Source organism: Schistocerca serialis, chromosome 7 (genome assembly GCF_023864345.2).
Source record: "Schistocerca serialis cubense isolate TAMUIC-IGC-003099 chromosome 7, iqSchSeri2.2, whole genome shotgun sequence".
Classification (NCBI taxonomy): domain Eukaryota; kingdom Metazoa; phylum Arthropoda; class Insecta; order Orthoptera; family Acrididae; genus Schistocerca; species Schistocerca serialis.
The window spans coordinates 123,198,671-123,219,635 of NC_064644.1; the positions used below are offsets into that span (position 1 = coordinate 123,198,671).

The window sequence follows — 20,965 nt, forward strand, 5'->3', positions numbered from 1 at the left end:
TCATAAATCTGGCATCAAATTGGAGCATAATATCTGCTGGAAATACACTCTTGTTTCCATAAATGTTTTGGTCGCAGTTTATGGATACGTGACAGCTTAACACGTTCTACAGCAATGATTCTTCATATTGTCAGGAAAGTAACACGTAAAGTCATCAAGCGCCCATCGTGATCACTTTAAAATCACCTGCTAGCGAAAGGCAAGGTTCCGAGTTCGAAACCTAGTGCAACACAGAGTTTTCATATAAAAGATATTTGACAGTACAGGACTCGTGATTAAAAGCACACATTACAACACACCAGGCAAGTGGGAATGTCCTGTCTCTACAAGTATTTAGCTCCAAATTTAAGAGGGCAGTGAGCTGAAGCACCATCATCTAATACATTATTACCCTTTGTAAAACAAAAGGCACGTCTTCCATCCGTGTAGGCCAGGGTAATCCGTGCCCGGTGTGGCTACGCTGTGAGTCGTCGTGGAAGAACAACTGGCTCCACTAGGCGTTCGCCAACAATCCTCGGGCACACATTGAGGCTAAACCGGCGCTGATGGTTCGCTGCCACCAAACCATGGTGATTCTCCGTAGCCTACAGGTGGGTGTTATGGAAGCTGCGAATAGGATGGATGACAAAGATCCCAGCACTGTGACGACCTGTGCGACGAACCAGTGACAACACCGTCGCCGCGGAGGCAAGTCCGTAGGAAATAAGTGCTGCGCACATTATATGTGCCACAATGTGGCAGTTGTGGAGAACTTTCCACACGGTCGTCTGCTTTGCGCCATGCTGGGTGGCCACACGCCAATTGGTTGTACCTTCATATGACCTATTTTGCTATTATCCTCTCATTGATCTTTGCCTGCAATTTGATCCTATTAAGCAAAATAACTTAATGTACGTCGCAAGCCACCTTACAGTGTGTGGCGGAGGGTACTTCTGGTAGGACGATCGTTTTCCACATTCTCTATTCCTTTCGCGAATGGCGCGTGGGAAGAATGTTTGTCAATAAACCTCGGTAAAAGCTGTAATTTATCAGAGTTTCTCGCTGTGGCCATTTCCCGAGATGCCTGCGGGAGTAAGTAATATTTTGAACGCACGTATTCCAAAAATAAATTTCACCGTGGTACACAACGTCCCTCTTGCAGCGTCTGCGACAGTAATTTGGCGAGCGTCTTCAAAATGCTCTCGCGCCAACTAGAGGATCCCTTGACAAATCGGTCTATTCTTGTCTCTCTCTTCTATTAATCCAATCTTTGGAGAGTTCCAGATTGATGAGCGACACTCAGGAATTGATCGAACAAGTGTTTGCAAGTCTCTTGTTTCGTGGACGAATTACACTTCCTTAATATTCTTCCAACGAATCAACCTGGAATCTATTTTCTTACAATTTATTTCATGTGGTCAGTCTACTTTAAGGCACGGTGGAATGAATATGACTGGAGGAGAAACTCAACTTTTTTCATGCAATTCTTTGTATAAAGCGGTGCCAGATGAAGTTACGAATGTTAATTTTATGAATACTGTAAATCGTCCCTATGTCCTCCTCCAGGAAGTTTTCTGCCGGCGTTCCCCGATGGACAGAGGCAGATGCCCAGAAAGCTTAATTGTGAGCAGAGCGAATTCCTGATGCTTCCGGTACAGATCCTTCGGAATGCGACGGTTGCGCGCAGATAGAATCTGGGCGCGCAGCTGCCTGGCGTTTGAATGCCCAACCAGCCAGCTGTCGACGTTGCCAACACCGGATTGGTCGGCGGCCACTGTAATGCGCTGAGGGGGAGAGAGGCATGTACGTAGGTGCTGCTCCATTCCACGACTCCGCCGTGCTGTCACACAGAATAATGCCAGCAAGCTAGGTGCAGAACTGCATTCGCTACACCACGCGAATCTATGCCGCAGTAAGCAGGATGCCGAGACAAGGCATTTGCTTAGTTAAAGACATTTAATCCACTACGTGAAGCTGTTGCATAAGCAATATTAACATCCTATCAAACACGAAAAAAAACAAAAAACTGCAGGATATATCACGGGTTCTAGATTTACTCCACAAAAACATGCCTGAAGTATTGCGAAAATACAAGTATCAAAAATACTTTATGTGCATGAAACTGAGTTAGTTACAGTTTCTGACATTTGGCGGTTGAACCTACTGATACCATACGTCGGGTTGGAGCCTCAACGTAATGATGTGACGTACGACGTTACACCTGCAGGAACATCGCGGATGCAGTACGAAATGAGAGGGGCGAGAAGCCCCAGAATACTTTACTGCAATGACATGCCGCCGCGAAAGCCTTCATTTGCATAACTAAAATTCTTGTTGCTACGTGCATTTTAAGCATATTGGATATCGATGAGTTGTTTATATGTCTGTCATTTTGATGACTTCATGGATCACAGTAGGTAAGTGGTACCGGTAGGTTCAATATTTCTCAATTGACACCTGGAGATTTAACAGAGTTATTAGCCCTGCGTTATGTAGCCATCATGTAAATCTCACTGTCACTTCTCTGATTAGTTTCAAGTCAGAAGTACTGATCCGCACTACCCCGTCTGTCTCCAGAATAATTTCCCTTTTCTTGACTTCCTATGCGCCTTACCTGTCCGCCGAACTTCGCCTCTTTTTCACGCTTTCTTCTACAGGGTGTTTCACAATTCCTATCACGATCTTCTAGGGGTTGTAGAGGGAACTTAGTAGATCAACTTTTGATAATGAATCCATGGCCAGAGCTGTACGGTTTGGACATAAAATAAATTTGAAGACCGCGTGCCTTTCAAATCTCCCGCTTTCATGGCACGCACACACCTCTGGCCTGTGTGCTCTACAGGAGCTGCTCCACATGGCGACCCTACAGTCCGTTGACCAAGATGTATCTGCGATGCATACTTTCTCCTTCCTACGCATACTTTCTCGCAGAAGTTGTTGTAGTTGGAAGAGAATGGTATATGATGGACTGAGGCGATCCGGAAAATGTGCAGCTCTACCATTACGTACGTACCCGCGAGGCGGTAGATCTTAAATTTCAATTTTCAAACTCATTTTACATCCAAATAGTGTATATCCGGACCCCCTGACCAAAACCCTCTCTACAAAATCCCCTCTACAGCTCCTACGAGTCTGTAATAGGACTTTTAAAACCCAATGTGTACCAAATTTTACAGTTGACCGCACGTTTTCTCATGTCTTGTTTCCACGATACCGTATAAACAGCGGGTTGTTATTGAGTATTCTCTTACTGCCGAGCGGCAGAGAGAGTCAGTTAGTTATGTTATGACACTGAGAACCTAGTCATTCCCTCGTTTGAACATCCGAGGAGATATATAGTGCGGCGTCGGTATGTAACTAAGGCCACCCACGCACGTGAAGCAGTGTAGTGCTGTGTACCCAGGGATTGACACAATACGTCCCAAATTGAGGAGCAGCAGACAGTACAATCTGCCACAGTGAAATGGCTGAAGTTCCTGCGGAAGCAGATGTCAGCTGTTACCGCAGAGCACCACACACACTTAAGCGCAGAGAGGAATTTCGGTTTCTGGTTGGTTCAAATGGCTCTGAGCACTATGGGACTCAACTTCTGAGGTCATCAGTCCCCTAGAACTTAGAACAACTTAAACCTAAGTAACCTAAGGACATCACACACATCCATGTCCGAGGCAGGATTCGAACCTGCGACCGTAGCGGTCTCGCGGCTCCAGACTGTAGCGCCTAGAACCGCACGGCCACTCCGGCCGGCAATTTCGGTTTCTCCTGAAAAGTTTCTCTCTTAGAGTCACTACAGCGGACACAGTAGCACTAAGACAGCAGAGTATAAATTCCGGATTATCAACTTTTACTTGTTACCTATGGTAGTTGAAAGTTTAATCTCATAATCGCGAATAGATGCATAAAAGAATTTTTGTCTCCATAGTAGTGAAGGCTATTCCGGGGGAGTGTACTGCATCATCGATCAGTCGATGAAGGCCAATGAAATACTGACTTTCGCATCGCCACGTAAGTGCCCTGTCTAAAGAAAAAATAGACTATTTTGTTGATCAATCTGTCACTTCAGTTTGCATTCCACACCCATTTCACATTCTCTACAGCCGCTAAATGAATCACTTATCACTTCGATATTTGCACCACAATTCAAACTCTGTGGCTAAGGAAGTGCAGAAAGGATAAGAGATCATGCATTTTTGGAAAAACGGGTAAAATCACCGGTATTGTGTGAGAGGAAAGATTAAACGTCATAATGAATACATAATTATACATGATGGAGAAATCAATAAATGCTCTAGTGGTAATAAAATGTACTTATGTGCTTTTTTCCTACTTCCCTTTAATTTTTCCTCCTTTTTCCAGCAACACACACAAGACAATACATTAATTTGATCCATCCCTCTTGCGGGACTGACACACAAAATTTTTTGCGTTCTTTATTTTACAATGTAGGTATCGTAGTAAGCGACATCACGCACAAAGCTAAATTTTTTTAGCCTTTTGATTTGTTTTTAAATACTGCTTGTGGCAGCATGGTTGGACTAGTTTTTCTTTGGTTGATCCCTTGTTTATGCGACTATTTATTTTTCGGTACTCTAATGAGATACTGCTTACTCTGAACGTCTGTATTTCTCGAATTACTGGTTGTACCGACATAACCTTTACGTCACCAAACTGTTTCCCAACGTTATTTTGGCCCTTCCACTGTGCGCCGTTTAAATGAGTGGCAGTGCTCCGGAGCGTCTATATTTCACTAAATGTGCCAATGCTGTACGGAATACTGAAGTAACTAACCAATGCAAGAAACGTACATCAACAGAATCTTCGTACACCACAGCATGCTGCGCTGTGCTGCACTGCAACGCAGAAAACTGATTGCTGGTGTGCCCGAACAGCACGTAACGCGTTCTTCCGGGAAAGGCTACCTAATCCACCCGCAATGCTTCTCGATTTTCAGTTTACAGACAGATTGCAGTTGTAGCTTGCAAGTTATGAGAGAGAGACGTTTGTTCATAGGCTTCATCTGTCGAACTGCCACTCTCCTATACCGCAAGGTGGTCGTTCAAAACACCCACCACCGTTGTTCCCTTTCCTATTGCGGTTCCTGCCCAGCTACGGGCCAAGTTAGAGAGATATGGGCGCACATCCATGTGACGACAGAGCGAACACGTGCACGCGTCGAACGTTCACTGCAGTCAGTCGTGCTGAAAACGGTGAAATGGAGGCTTCAGAAGGAGAGCAAAGGGGCGCAGTGCGTTTGCGGACTGTGGAAGGAGTGCGGGGGACTAGTGTCCGTTGCAAAGGTGCCACGAGCGATACATGCAAAGACGGCTGTCGTTGGCCAATGACACAAGATCTGGAACCTCAATCGACACTACCGATGCCATTGTCCAGCAGGTGGATGCCCTCATTATGGAAGAAAGACGAGCTAAAATGTCAACCGTTGCTCCACGGGTCAAATTGAGTGTCTGCATTATTATTGACGTGGGGTGCTCTCCGTAAATTTTCCGATGATTTGTCTTCCCCGCACTCCTTCCGTCGTCAGGAAACGCAGTAGACCCATTTCCTCTTATTCTAAAGCCTCCATTTCTGTTTTCAGTACTACTGAGCTCAGAAGGCAGTCGACCCGTGCACGTCCTCGCTCTGGGCGGATGTGCCTGTGTCCCTCTAGCGGCAAGTTTTGAGCCTCAGCGCTCTTACAGGGACCACACTTTCAATGAAATTACCATCTCTTAATCGGTTTTCATTCTACAGCCTCCGGCTCCTATCTTTCTGAATGCTCCTTACGGACTGTGCGCACTCTAGTATGTAGTTCTACACAGCCCAGTCACGTTAATGTGGCCACCGCCTACGTTCGACGTCAATGTGCAGTAACATCTTACAGACGACAGCACTAGCAGTGGAGGATATATAAAGCATGTTCAGGGGAAAGCAGAAACCAGTGCAGTCGGTGCCGCAACGCGGGAGCGGAGCGATGTATCTGACGTCCAAAAGGGCATGATCGTTGGGTTTCGGGCCACGGGTGGAAGCATCTTCGAAATGGCTAAGTTTGAAAACTGTTCGCGTGCTGCCGAAGTTAAGGTAGCCCGTGCGTGGCAAAATGGCGCTATCCAAAACCAACACCGAGGCAACTGCGGCACACCACGGGTCACAGATGTCAGGGGTGAAACACGGCTACGGAGAAGAAAGTCAGGCGAAGACGTAGCACTGTTCACCAACTGATCGCCCAGATGAACCAAGGGGCTCCCAACAATGTCATCAGCAAACACTGATGAGTACGGGTCTGCGTAGCAGGCGCCTGGTTCATGCAGACGTGATGACTGTTGTTCGCCGGCGAGGCTGGAATTTGCACGCCAGTCCCGCAACCGGACGTCCACTGAGTGGCGACAGGTGGCCTTCCCAAATTAATCACATTCCCTGGGTGCTTCATCCGAGGCAACGGCCTTGCCGCAGTGGATACACCGGTCCCCGTCGGATCACCGAAGTTAAGCGCTGTCGGACGTGGCCGGCACTTGGATGGGTGACCATCCGGGCCGCCATGTGCTGTTGCCATTTTTTTCGGGGTGCACTCAGCCTCGTGATGCCAACTGATGAGCTACTCGACCGAATAGTAGCGGCTCCGGTATATTATAAAAAAAACCACACATCACAACGACCGGGAGAACGGTGTGCTGACCACACGCCACTCCTATCCGCATCCTCATTGAGGATGACACGGCCATCGGATGGTCCCGATGGGCCACTTGTTGCCTGAAGACGAAATGCTATGCTTCATCCGACAAATGGCCGTTGGCGTGTCCGGCGCTGCAACAATCGTCGGAAGGATGGAGTGTTATGGTCGACGGAATGTTTTCGTGACATTCCCTGGGTGATCTCGTCATTCTGGAACGCACAATGCATCAACACAAGTATGAATATATCCTTGCGAACAATGTCCACCACTACATGAATTTTATTTCTTCTTCGGTACGATGGCATCTACCAGCAAGACAATGCAACGCGTCACGCAGATCGCAGTGCACGTGTGTGGTTCGAAGAGAACAAGTATGAGTTAACCGTGTTGCCCTGACCACCAAACCTCCCGCAATCAAATCCAATCGACAATCTGTGAGACCACCTCGGTCTGTCTGTCCGCGCCGTGGATCCTCAATTGAGAAACCTTGCGCAGATGGTCACGACACTGGAGTCGGCACGGCTCCACGTCCCTGTAGAGTACCGTGCAGCACCTCACTGACTCTCTTCCTGCACGTCAAAACGTGTTTATTCAGGCTTTTATCAGGTTGACACTGTAACGTGATCGTTAGAAGAACTGTCTACTATATAAACTGTTGTCTTTTTGCATTTATGTTCGTGTCTTTGAATTACACAAACACTACTGGCCATTAGAACTGCTACACCACGAAGATGACGTGCTACAGACGCGAAATTTAACCGACAAGTAGAAGATGCTGTGATATGCAAATGATTAGCTTTTCAGAGCATTCACACAAGGTTGGCGCCGGTGGCGACTCCTACAACGTGCTGACATGAGGAAAGTTTCCAACCGATTTCTCATACACAAATGGCAGTTGACCGGCGTTGCCTGGTGAAACGTTGTTGTGATGCCTCGTGTAAGGAGGAGAAATGCGTACCATCACGATTCCGACTTTGATAAAAGTCGGATTGTAGCCTATCGCGATTGCGCTTTATCGTATCGCGTCATTGCTGCTCGCGTTGGTTGAGATCCAATGACTGTTAGCAGAATATGCAATTGGTGGGTTCAGGAGGGTAATACGGAACGCCGTGCTGGATCCCAACGGCCTCGCAACGCTAGCAGTCTAGATGACAGGCATCTTATCCACATGGCTGTAACGGATCGTGCAGCGACGTCTCGATCCCTGAATCAACAGATGGGGACGTTTGCAAGACAACAATCATCTGCACGAACAGTTCGACGACGTTTGCAGCAGCATGGACTATCAGCTCTGAGACCGTGGCTGCGGTTAACCTTGACGCTGCATCACAGACAGGAGCGCCTGCGATGGTGTACTCAACGACTAACCTGGGTGCACGAATGGGAAAAACGTTATTTTTTCGGATGAATCCAGGTTCTATTTACAGCATCACGATGGTCGCGTCCGTGTTCGGCGACATCGCGGTGAACGCACATTGGATGCGTGTATTCGTCATCTCCATACTGGCGTGTCACCCGGCGTGATGGTATGGGGTGCCATTGGTTATACGAATCGGTCACCTCTTTTCGCATTGACGGCACTTTGAACGGTGGACGTTACATTTCAGATGTGTTACGACCCGTGGCTCGACCCTTCATTCGATCCATGAGAAACCCTACATTTCAGCAGGATAATGCACGACCGCGTGTTGCAGGTCCTGTACGGGCCTTTCTGAATACAGAAAATGTTCGACTGCTGCCCTGGCCAGCACATTCTCCATATCTCTCACCAATTGAAAACGTCTGGTCAATGATGCCGAGCAACTGGCTCGTCACAATACGCCAGTCACTACTCTTGATGAACTGTGGTATCGCGTTGAAGCTGCATGGGCAGCTGTACCTGTACACGCCATCCAAACTCTGTTTGACTCAATGCCCAGGCGTATCAAGGCCGTTATTACGGCCAGAGGTGGTTGTTCTGGGAACTGATTTCTCAGGATATATGCACCCAAATTGCGTGAAAATGTAATCACATGTCAGTTCTAGTACAATATATTTGTCCAATGAATACCCGTTTATCATCTGCATTTCTTCTTGGTGTAGCAATGTTAATGGCCAGTAGCGTATATACGAAGAGGTCGGCGGAAGAAAGTGGTAATTCTCGGTTTCATATGGATTAGGCTGACAACGTAACGTAGTATGCATTCGAATGCACCAGTAGCAGGTAACAGCTAACTGCGCATGTATCTCTGGAAAGAACCGTCTGTAACAAACGGATTTGTATCAAGTTATTTTATCATTGAATTTAACTGTGCATATAGAACGTAATAATTCAAAATTCGCTGTTGTGGGGTAGTGCTGTCTTCCGTCGACCTCTGCAAATGTAACATGAAGTCAACGCTGACCGCTTCATTTTAACTTTTCGCAACATTTTACGGTGCCCTAACACAGGTTCGCTTCTTCGACAGGTACCGCCGTTCAGTCCGCTTTGCAGAGGGTGAATCGTGTGCAAAACTAAACACCACACGCATCACATCAGCACGTGTCGCTTGTGGGGAGGTCGATGGATGGGCGGCGAACAGGTGTGTGGCTAATGGGTGGCCTTTAAGCCGCGCTGAATATTTCAGGGCCTCGGACCCGCTGCGGTAATGAAGAGCCAGCTTAGCGGCGCCAGCAGCTTATGCGGCTGCTCATCAATAGAGCAGCACCTCTCACGCCCCGGCCCGTCTATAAAACATCAGCCCTCTGCTGACCAGCCGACACGCCGCGGTGCGGTGGACAGTCGCTCACTCGTAACGCTGGATCCGACGGAAAAAAAACCCGCTAGCGTAAACCCGGCTACACAACCGCATGCTGGACAGTCGTGCATTACTGAGCGTTTTGTGCAAGCACGCGCAAATCCCTCTCGTCTCCATACAGTCCAAGCATTAGTTTGTGCTTCGAATATGATGCTCTCTGACGATGACTATTTGCTACCGCTTTTGACCCAGTCTTCAGTTCCAGTGATCAAGCGTTCACATATATTTACACTGTGAGCAATTCTCCGGGGCTCTTCAGCTCAAGAGTAACTGCAAAACTTATTACTAATTCATCATCTGAATACTCGAATAAGTCGAAATCGGTTTAATGCACAGTAAAAATAAAATACAAAACAAGACTGATGAGAGAAAAATGAATAAAGAAATGTGATATGCTGTGCAAAAACTGATTGACAGAATGAAAAACGTATTATGACAGTAAGTTATTCTGTCAGGCACTGAAAATAGATATAATCACTTTATGATCAAGGGAGAAACACTTTGAAATAACGATTACTTGCGCCACCTTCAATCAGAAAGCGAAATACAATAATGAGGGGAGTTGTTAACAAGACAGGAAATCTGCAATTTCTCGCATGCCGAAGACTTCAAGTACGCATCAACACTTATCTGTAATGAGCTGTGGTTCCTTATCTCTTCCTGCCTCCGCCTCCCTCCCTCCCTCCCCCCTCCCACATTAATACCTATTTTTTGTTTCTTTTTGTCTCCTGCGATTGATTCTGGAAGAATTCATCTTTTTAAAACGACATGTAAAATTTTTAGTGAGAGACCAAGGTTTCACTACAATAAGGAGGTTTAAATGGATGTGTTTTGCACGCACACAAACACGCGTGTGTGTGTGTGTGTGTGTGTGTGTGTGTGTGTGTGTGTGTGTGTGCGCGCGCGCGCGCGTGTGTCAAACGCACTAGCACGCGTGCCCCTGGCTAAAATGTTCATGAATTTGTCATCAATATCAAGACGCAATACAATCACCATCTTAATTTCCAGGCTGCACATAGTCAAAATGTAATGCTTCTCTAACATTTGTGTCTGATGACAAGCCTGTAGTGGCTCGAAAACTGGTTAACGGTACAATAAATCGCATCAAACTCAAGAAGAGAATGGTATCATACCTACATCAATCGCCAATTTAAATCACAGTTGCAGTTTGTCATCCACAATGGACGTAATATACTGCTTCCCTTCCACGCTCATATCAAAATCCGAATAGCGTCGAAATCGCTCGCTGCTTCCATGACTACAATTTGTCATTGCCGGACTGTTCATTTGCTACAAGGACGCAACAATTCAAAGAACATAGCTTCATTTTCCGGGGTAAAAGCGGAATATAGCTCTGGAGGTTGAGATCCATACCACGTCAGACTGCAGAGTAAATATGACCTTTACAAAGGGCAGTGAGAGTTGTCACACGCTTGTTTGAGAGAGTGTAACACAAATTACCCAATATTCGAAGTAAGACAACAAACTTTATCTCGCAGAAACTAACGTCAAAAATTGTAACATCTTCCTGGGGCGGGGTTTACGAACATCATTTTTCTACCAATCGGTCGCTTAGACAATATATTTGATTGAGCTAATAAAAACAAAGCGCACAGAGCTATTCAGTCAGTGATTCCACAACTCCGACCGTGAACGTCAAGGGGAGTAATGATGTGTGTGGTGCAATTAACTTACCCTCTTCAACACACTTTACAGGATTTCGCTGAGAACTGATGTAGAGGGCAAAGCAAGTCTTCTTACAAGCTGTGAACAAATGCCAAACACAGATGTTTTTAAAGGAATTTGAGAGGTGAATCTGAAATAGATGTGTAGCAAACGTGTTAACCCGGTACAAACCTGGAAAAAGCGAAGGCCTTCACAAGAATATCAAGATAACTTAAAAGACAGGTGTAAAATAAAGAGCCGAAGACGCTATATTACGGTACTTCTGGATACCCAAACTGTACACGAACACGTAACATAGTGTTGTCCACACTTTCTCTTCATCGCGTGGGCTGGGAAGCGACGACAAAGCACGTTAGACTTGAAGAGGTAGCACTTCCAACCTTCAATCTCTCTCTGTCGCCACGGGCAGCAGCTACCGTTACTTAACGGATTTCCTTCCGACTCCCAATAACAGCAGGTACTGCCGGTGCTTGCTACTATAACAAAGGAGCTGTACAGCCGCCCGAAAGAAGACACTTCTTTTTAGCAGTTTACATGGCTTTAGCTAACGTTAGTCATACAGCCAGCATTAATTACAGTGGAACAAGGTTTATGTGCTTGTAATGACTTTCAGTCTGAAGAAGGCAGGAAGATTAGGGTTTAGCGTGCCGTCAACGACGAAGTCGTTAGAAAGTGAGTATATACTCAACGGGGAAAGGATATGGAAGAAAACAGGTCATGTCATTTTAATGAGTAGCATCCCAGCAGCTGTTTTATTAGATTTGGTAGAAAAACCCACATCAGGATAGGAGGACAGTATTTTTAATCTTTTTCCCCCCCGAAGCTAGATTAATGTGTTACCACTGCGCCACCTTTCCCCGTAACGAATTCGGAGAATGGTTTGATGAAGACAGTGGCAAGTCATTTCAGCTGCAACCAACATCTACTAGATCTGGAGTATCCGGAGACTCCAATGCAACATAGAACTGACCACTAGATGCCACGCGAGCCGGACAGACCAGTATAAAAGTAGATGTGAAGTACTGTGTTGCCAGAAGAGAAGCAATAATAGCAGAATGGATCAGTCAGGAGATGGCACTGACTTCAAAATGTGGACTAAGTACCTGAGCAACAAACCCATCGCGGACATTTCGACCCTCCTACTGCTGGCGAAGGAACAACCAGAGCTAAACAAAGAACAGGCAGACCTTATATATTGATGAATAGGGACCATCGAACACTGCGACGGGTGGTTGTAAATAAAGCTCATGTAACCGGTGGAATTAATCACTCGAGAGTTAGAAATTGCTACGAGCACTACGGCTAGCACAAAGACTGTGCGCAGGGAGTTAAAAAGAATGCAGTACAACGTTCGAGTAGCTCCTCATAAACCACAGATTTCTGTTGCCAATGTTATGCGACGCTTGAGGTGGTGTACAGAGGGAAAGCACTGGACAGTGAACGAATAGAAACGATTGATTTGGAGCGACGAGTCACGCTCTACCCTAAAGCAATACGATGGAAGGGTTAGGGTTTGGCAAATGCCGAAAGAACGTTACCTTCCAACATGTGCGGTGCAGCAGTGAAGTGCAAATGAGGAGGCTTTGCGATATGGGAGTGTTTTACGTGATTAGGTTGTGGTCCTCTTACGCCCATTAAGCAAACGCTAAATGCTGAAGGATGTGAACTTTTTATATTTTTTTTATTTACGGCATTGTAGAGGAATCGAGACTGATAATGTCCACGATACGACAATTTCACTAGCACCTAAGTGGTTCGGAAAAGAAGTATAGCCCCTTTGATGATGAGTCTTTAAGAAACAGTGGGTGAATATACCATTAGGCAGTAGATATTAAAGGGAGAATTATGCAGAGACGTTGAAGTAACGCTTGGTGTGATCCAGAGGAGTGTAATAGAGGCGTTGTTTTTTGAGGATAACTTCCTTTCTTGAGGATCATCAGCCTTCTGACTGTTGATGTCGCCGCCACGAATTCCTCTCGTGCCAACATCGTCACCTCAGAGACGCACTTGCACCCAAAGTCCTCATTATTTTTTAGATACACCCCCACTTCTGCCTTCCTCTCCAAATTCCAACCTTTACCGTTCCCTCGGCTAACATGGAATTTATTTCTTGCTGCCTTACCACATATCCTATCATCCGGTCCCTTCTTCGAGTTGCCGGCCGAAGTGGCCGTGCGGTTAAAGGCGCTGCAGTCTGGAACCGCAAGACCGCTACGGTCGCAGGTTCGAATCCTGCCTCGGGCATGGATATTTGTGATGTCCTTAGGTTAGTTAGGTTTAACTAGTTCTAAGTTCTAGGGGACTAATGACCTCAGCAGTTGAGTCCCAAAGTGCTCAGAGCCATTTGAACCTTCTTCGTGTTGATGTTTTCCGCGTGCTTCTCCCCCACCTGATTTTCCGAAGAAACCTCTTTTCTTATCAGTCCATCTAATTTTCAACGTTCTTCTATAACACCACATCTCAAACGCTTCATTTCTCTTCTTTTCCGCTTTCTTCGAAGTCCATCATTGACTTCCGTTCAATGTTGTGCTACAAACATATAATCTCAGTCTTTATTGTACGTGTTGTACATAAACGAATAAGCGGATAGCTTCAGTTACAATATGAGGCCTTTTGCAAATGATGCAGTTATCTGTGAGGCAATGCTATACGGTAAATTTTTTTTCCAGCGACGAGGACGTTCACACACTGGCTGTCGAATGGTTCCGTGACAAAGGAACGGATTTCTATCGTCGAGGAATTGAACGCTTGTTGTTTACAGAGACTTATTGATTACATTGACAAACAGTATCATGTACCAGTGTCAATTTTTAAATGTTTGCAGATTTCAATAAAAGTTGCTTGATCAGCCACAATAATGTGCAACTTCCTTTCTGAAGTGCTGTTACAACATGCTGTGACGTAGCCAATGGCCAGACATGTTTAGGTTCTTATTGAAGATTAGTGGACAGTCGAGACTGGAATAGCTGCTACACAGTTTTGTGAGCATTGACTGAAATTAACTTCCTAGTGAAAATCAATGTGCTCACTGAACGTCCGCGGCCATTACATGGGAAATATATAACAGAAATCATGGTAAATCTTAAACGGCGGACACCTGAAGAAATCGTACATCTTGCGACAATCGTGATTCAGGCCAGAAACCATAAATTTTCAGTCTCCAACGTATCTATTCTGTTGACATCGCGCAGATAAAATTAAGCAAATCATAGCTTGAACACCGACTTATAAGCCGTCATTCTCACTACGCTCCATCCGCGAATAGTAAAGAAAGAAACAGTAACGTATGGTGCAATAAAAAGTATTCTCTGCCACATACTTTTCACTCATCCGCAGAGGATAAATGCTGTAAGTCAAACATTAGGTTATTTTGCTACCTTGTGAGCAAGAACATCTGCTAAAAAACTGGCTTTCTAGGGATACAGCGAGCGCAAAGTGGCGGCAATTCTCCCCACAAGGGCCCATGAAGTTCGTTTCCTCCATGCCCGTCAGGCATTAACTTGTGAAGGCAGATTTACAAAGCACACAGAGTATTCTCGAGGCTGCCGCGGTCGCGCCTGCGCTGAGAGCAATCCCAGTGTCTACGCAGCAGTGCCGGCTACACACACACACACACACACACACACACACACACACACACACACTTCTAGACAAAACACTGGGAAAGGCGCCGCCGCTTACCTAGGTGGTCCATGGACTCCTTGCCCACCTCCGCGTACATAGCACAACGCCCTGAAACCACGCACAACACATTTCAGTGCCTCTGCCATCATTTCTCTCTACAAAGGGTACGCTACGATACATGCGAGGGTCATATCTCTGGGGACAGCAAACACATGCAGTCTAACCGTCACGACGCTACTACAAGGCGTCAAAAATCTACTACACATGACAATAGTGAAACGACAAATGCATGCACAAACCATTCATTTACACTGCTACAGTAATGCTAAAGGCATGTACTCGAGTGCTTCGAGACTTCCTATAACCAAACAGGTGGCCGGAAGGAAACTTTTGTGTAGCTGATATTAAAAATTAAATAAAGAAAGTAAATTTTCAGATAAATTATTTCCTACGCATTCTTCAGGACACCAGCGTGTTCATGCTTGAATTCCCATGGTAGGCATAGATCACAAGACGTGAAAACTTGTGCAAAAAACCACACTGTCTGTTCCTTTTGGTTAGCACTGTTAAATACGAGGAGATTGTAACATCGTGACAGACAATCGCATCTACCAGTGAAAGGCAGGGTTTCCGGCATCGAGACCCGGTCTGCCACATATGTCGGATCTGCCAGAAAATTTCAAAAGAAACACACACTCCGCTGCAGAGTTAAAATTCATTCTGTAATATGAGATCGAATGCGTAAACCAGAAATTTAATGTAAAAATTAATGTTGAAAACGTACTAACACGCTGACATAGAAGGAGAAACAATATATCAGTACGTATGAGGAGGCAGTCAAATGAAAACCGAACACCCGCCACATTGGGGCCACGAAAGAGGAATGGATCGTCTTGTCTCCTAGTGACTTACATGTCTTAACCCGCGTGGTGATTGTCTTTTAATGGAACCATTTCATGGTCCCGCTTTCATTTGACTGCCCCTTGTACATAGTAACTTCCGACGCTTATAACTAAATAACCGATCACTTACAACGGCGTGTGCATTAACTGCATCAATGAATTTTATTTTTGAAAATTATCAGGTTCCATACCGTATTGTTTCTTCTGGACGTAAATTTCACATATTACGATCACGGGAAAGGGCGAAAAATTTGATTACAAAGAAAAAGCGCATACCTTTACCAGAAATGCGTGTTCAATGAGAGTAAAACGACATCGTTAAAATTTAGCAAACATTGCTTGGTTTACAACAAGTAAAGGAACTGAATGACTCGGCGTGAATATTTTACTACTACTTTACCCGGTAACTATTATGCGATTAAATCAAAGGTAGATTTCATGTGGTATTTTGTCATTTTACACTGACAACTGTCAGATCTGTTAAGCAATTTTGCCTCCTCCTTGGTCAAAATAGATAAATAGCGATGGCACGGTAACAGGCGAGAGGAGTTTATTGTTCCAGTATTTCACTTCATAGGATTTAAATCAACAGTATGTGGGCTGCAATGGGAGCAGAGGCACATGATCACCAGGTTGCCAGCACGTACAGAATCACGACAGTGTAAACCGAATGAAGGGATTCTGTGGAAGGTACTACCGACCACGCGGGCAACGACCCAAGGAGCGGACGAGAAATGTAATGCATAGCGAACTAACGAATACAACGTTATACCGTTCACGATCTGCTTCAGTGGCATCACTGTTGTGACTGGAAAAGTACTGATGAGGACAGCATCATCCATTAACTATTGGATTGCCATTAGAAGCCGGCCCTTTCCTTCTTTCTTCGAACAGTTATGTGGTTGCGCCACGATGCTCGCTGTCCGTTTACACAGAGCTGCTACTTCTCAAGTTACAGCGGCCGACTATAATTTACTGGAAACATGTAACATGAGCAGACTCTTCATCGCATCGCTAGAACTTGCATTTGGCGGCAGGTCTATTCATAATCGGAGAGGCAATGTATCAGACTGTCTACATAACTGCACTAAGCTTTGTTTACACAATAGCAAACTTAGCTGCGAACTGTTTTTGTGTAGAATATTACGCACGGGTTTAATACTTCTATAGGGATGAGATACATATTTTCGAGGACAAATGGTAACGCATTCATCGTCACAATATCCAACTGTCCGAGAATAATTAACTACAGGAAGTCGACAGCATGCGGCAATAGAATCGCGTCAAGCAAAACAAAAGTAACTGTTACGCTTCAAAGAGGGTTTTCCTTCTTTACGCGCACTACCTATACGTTGAACTCATTTACACAATTCTGCTTGAGCCAAAGCAAATAGCACACATAACTCATGGACATTATCTAACGGGACATCGTTTAGAATTCCATATTCAGAGTGACCTCCTACCTTTCAGCCAAATCGCTTTGAGCTTTACAACGGACACAGTTCGCTGACGGAAATTTTCGAGGACTTTGGCTGAATCTGTTAACACAGCTTCCTCCAAAGAGTATTGTGATGTGTGGTTTTGGTACAGACACGACGGGTTGCTGAAGTAACCACGCAGATCTGAAGATGATCCAGGGAGATCGAAACTAGTCTTCCTGTAAAAAAAAGTGCAACCGGAACTTAAATTAAATGATGTATTAAAATTGTTTTAAACAAAAGCTTCTTCTTTTCAATCCATCGTTCCTGAGCTAATTTTATTTTCTTAATAGCACATTAACATCGGTGCGTGCTATTAAGGACAGAAAATGTAGCCACTGACGATGGTGAAACTTCCCCGAAACATGCATAGATGTAAAGGAGAAAACTGTGGCACACTGTTCGTTTGTGAACTGTTTTACGCTCTTTGAACTAATGTGACATATTTTGATTTACCTGTGTGTCTTGTAGTTTAAATTCTTAAATTGTTGTGTGTTGTGTATTTACTAGGCACTGTACCCCGTTTTAGTAACTGTGTAGTGTAGAGTTGTGCCGTCCCTAGTATGGACAAGGACTATGATTGCTGTATTCGGATGGGAGCTGAATTGGTGACCCCTCTCTCACAGCTCCAGGTTGTGCTGGTTTTGGTCACACAGCTGGAAGCTGGAAGGATCACTGTGTCTATGTGTATAAAGGAGGGGAGGCGAACTTGGAAGATCCAAGATACGCCCCGCACGTTCTTCTTTCCCCTGACCAGTCCATCATTGCCTGCATAGAGGTTGACCCCTCCCACATAGTCAAGTGATATGCATTGAAAGACTTTCGTCTGACAAATAGGTTTCAGGAGCTATCTGTGGCTAATGAAGTTCCTGAGCCAGATACAGTCGCTTGTCCTGTTATCGGCAGAAGCCTCTCGGCCAGAAAGATCCGGACATTTACACAGTGGGATCACTGGTAGTTAGGAGCTCCAATACTAGACGCGTAACGCGCGCCCCTTAGGGAGTCCAGTGTGCGCTTTGTATGCATAAGGGGGAGAGTCATCCCAGACGTGAAACGGGTTTTTCCGGATGCCATGAAGAGCACAGGGTGCTGGCCAACTGCACGTGGTGGCTAACGTCGGTACTAATGACACGTGTCGTTTGGATCTGAAGTGATTCTCTCTGGTTTCCGGCAGCTATCGGAAGTGGTATAGACTATATCAGTCTTGCTTGCGAGATGAAGACAAAGCTCACAATATGTAGCATCGTCGACAGGACCGATTGCGGATCTCTAGTATAGAGCAGAATGGAGGGTCTTAATCAGATGCTCAGGCGGTTCTGCAACTGTGGAGGCTGCAGTGTAGAGGGTCTTGAGAAAATACAAAAAGGGCTTCAGTCTCAAATGGTGCAGTGCAAAACAGGACGAGAGCAGATATAGGAACAATCGGTACTAGAGGTCGTAGCTTTGTTAGAAAGAACCAGAGCTCCGAGAGCTAACAGAAAGCAAGGAAGCTCAAGTAGTTTGTAGGGACCGAAAGCTGGCTAAGGCCGGAGATAAGTAGATCCGAAGTTTTTATGAACGTACAACGGTGTTCAAAAAGGATAGATTAAACACAGTTGGTGGAGGAGTATTTGATGCCATTAGAAGTACATATTTTGATTTACCTGTGTGTCTTGTAGTTTAAATTCTTAAATTGTTGTGTGTTGTGTATTTACTAGGCACTGTACCCCGTTTTTAGTAACTGTGTAGTGTAGAGTTGTGCCGTCCCTAGTATCTTTACACTGTAGTGAAATTAAAGTAGACAGTTCCTGAGCGTTAGAAAAGGCACAACCGGAATAAATTATTGGTTCCTTTTGCTGACCCACAACTGAACTACAAACCCATATCAATGACATCTATTTGCAGTGGGACTTTGGAGCAAATACCATTATGAACTACCTCGAAGAATACTATCTATTAACACACAGCAGGCATGCTTCCTCAAAATCGACTTCCAGTCACACTGTGTGCCTAAGTATCGTCTCAGCTGTGCGACTGGATCCGTAATTTCATGTTAGAAAGGCCACAGTTTGTCGAAATTAACGGAAAGTCATCGCGTAGAACAGAAGTGATTACTGGCGTTCCCCGACCGTTCCTAGTTTACACAAACATTTAAGAGAGTGTGTCTGAGTAGTTCTCTCTGGTTGTTTGCAGGCAATGCTGTCATTTGTAAGGTCGTCGAAAGGGTAAAAACAATTGCGAAATGATTTAGATAAGATATCCCTATGGTGCAGTAAGCGGCAACTGACTCTAAATAATGGAAAGTGCGAAGCCATCTACAAGAGTAAGGAGCCCGTTAAATTTAGGTTGCACGCTAAATTACAAAAAAATCTGAATGGTGACAGGTCAATTAAATACCTAGGGATTACTTTACGAACGACTTAAACTGGAACGATCACATATATATTGTTGTGGGGAAGGCGAACCCAACATTGCACTTTACTGGCAGAATATTTAGAATATGCGACAGGTTTACTAGAGAGAGGGCTCCCGGGTTCGATTCCCGGCGGGGTCAGGGATTTTCTCTGCCTCGTGATGACTGGGTGTTGTGTGATGTCCTTAGGTTAGTTAGGTTTAAGTAGTTCTAAGTTCTAGGGTACTGATGACCATAGATGTTAAGTCCCACAGTGCTCAGAGCCAGAGAGAGTGCCTGCACTGCGCTTGTCTGTCCTCTTGCACTGTATGGTGTACTTTCCCTTACGTTAGGTTAGGTTCGCAGTGATAAGACAGAGAAATAAGAGCTCACACTGTAAGATTCAAGTACTCGTTTAACCCATGTGCTATTCGAGAGCGTTAAGGTGAAGTATTGGTCAAAGTTGTTCTGTGAACCCTCTGCCAGGCACTTAGGTGTGATCTGCAGAATAATCATGTGGATGTAAACAATTTCGTCATTTATGTGCTCACTGCTAGTTTTGGCGCCGATGCCACATTTTCAAGCTCCTTATGTTCGCTGGAGCCAGCTTGAAGATAGGGCTACGTACCATATACGAGTGATGACCGGATAATCAAATAACGTAGTTGTGGAACAGTTACTTCCGAACGACAACACTGGTTCCCTCCCGATCACCGAAGATAAGCAACATTGGGCCTGACTAATACTTGGAAGGGGAAAAATCGGGTGCAGTTGGCTTTCAGAATACAGAAGTCGCCGAAGTGGCGTCCAACTGAAAGACATGCACCAGGCCTTAGTGTGACACGACTTAAAGGTAGACATCGACATTAATTCCTTCTGTATCTCCAACTCACAACTGCTTCTTGTTACAATTTTTTTTTTTTTTTTTTGTTCCAACGCTGATCAGTCGGCCGAAGTGGCCGGCCGGTTAAAGGCGCTGCAGTCTGGAACCGCAAGGCCGCTACGGTCGCAGGTTCGAATCCTGCCTCGGGCATGGATGTTTGTGATGTCCTTAGGTTAGTTAGGTTTAACTAGTTCTAAGTTCTAGGGGACTAATGACCTCAGCAGTTGAGTCCCATAGTGCTCAGAGCCATTTGAACCATCCAACGCTGATCAAAAGCAATATCCGAGTAATAAGCCGATTCTCAGGTAGTTGCTAAGAGCAACAATCTGGCAGTGTAACTACCCATGAGCTCAGCACAAGATCAAATGAAGGGTTCCCGACATTAGTTCGGAACGGGGAAAAAAACTGGAACACCGCAAATCTCGACAGGAAACGAAAATAGATGATTACAGTTGCCATGTCTGTAATGCGGAATCCGAGCTTTCGTTACAAAGACTACAGACTGCAGGAGTCCCACAATTGAGGGCAGAGCTATTTAGCAATCTGCATAATCCTTGAATTTGTAAGTGCCCTCTCCCGAAGAATAATGGGCAACAAA

At 45.3% G+C, this 20,965-nt stretch overlaps 1 protein-coding gene and 1 pseudogene across 9 annotated transcripts in view; one reads left to right on the plus strand and one right to left on the minus strand.

Moving 5' to 3' along the window:
- Positions 1-20,965, minus strand: part of LOC126412101 (transcriptional enhancer factor TEF-1) — an 802,315-nt gene that overhangs the window by 240,156 nt on the left and 541,194 nt on the right. For 8 of the 9 annotated variants that reach the window (XM_050081527.1, XM_050081523.1, XM_050081528.1 and 5 more), the window contains one exon: positions 14,791-14,841. The exons of the other annotated variant lie outside the window; for it this stretch is intronic. In XM_050081527.1, coding sequence (XP_049937484.1) covers positions 14,791-14,830 — 40 coding nt within the window. In that variant the 5' untranslated portion in view covers positions 14,831-14,841. The remainder of the gene's footprint in view (positions 1-14,790; positions 14,842-20,965) is intronic. 9 annotated transcript variants of the gene reach the window in all.
- Positions 6,408-6,525, plus strand: LOC126413392 (5S ribosomal RNA; annotated as a pseudogene).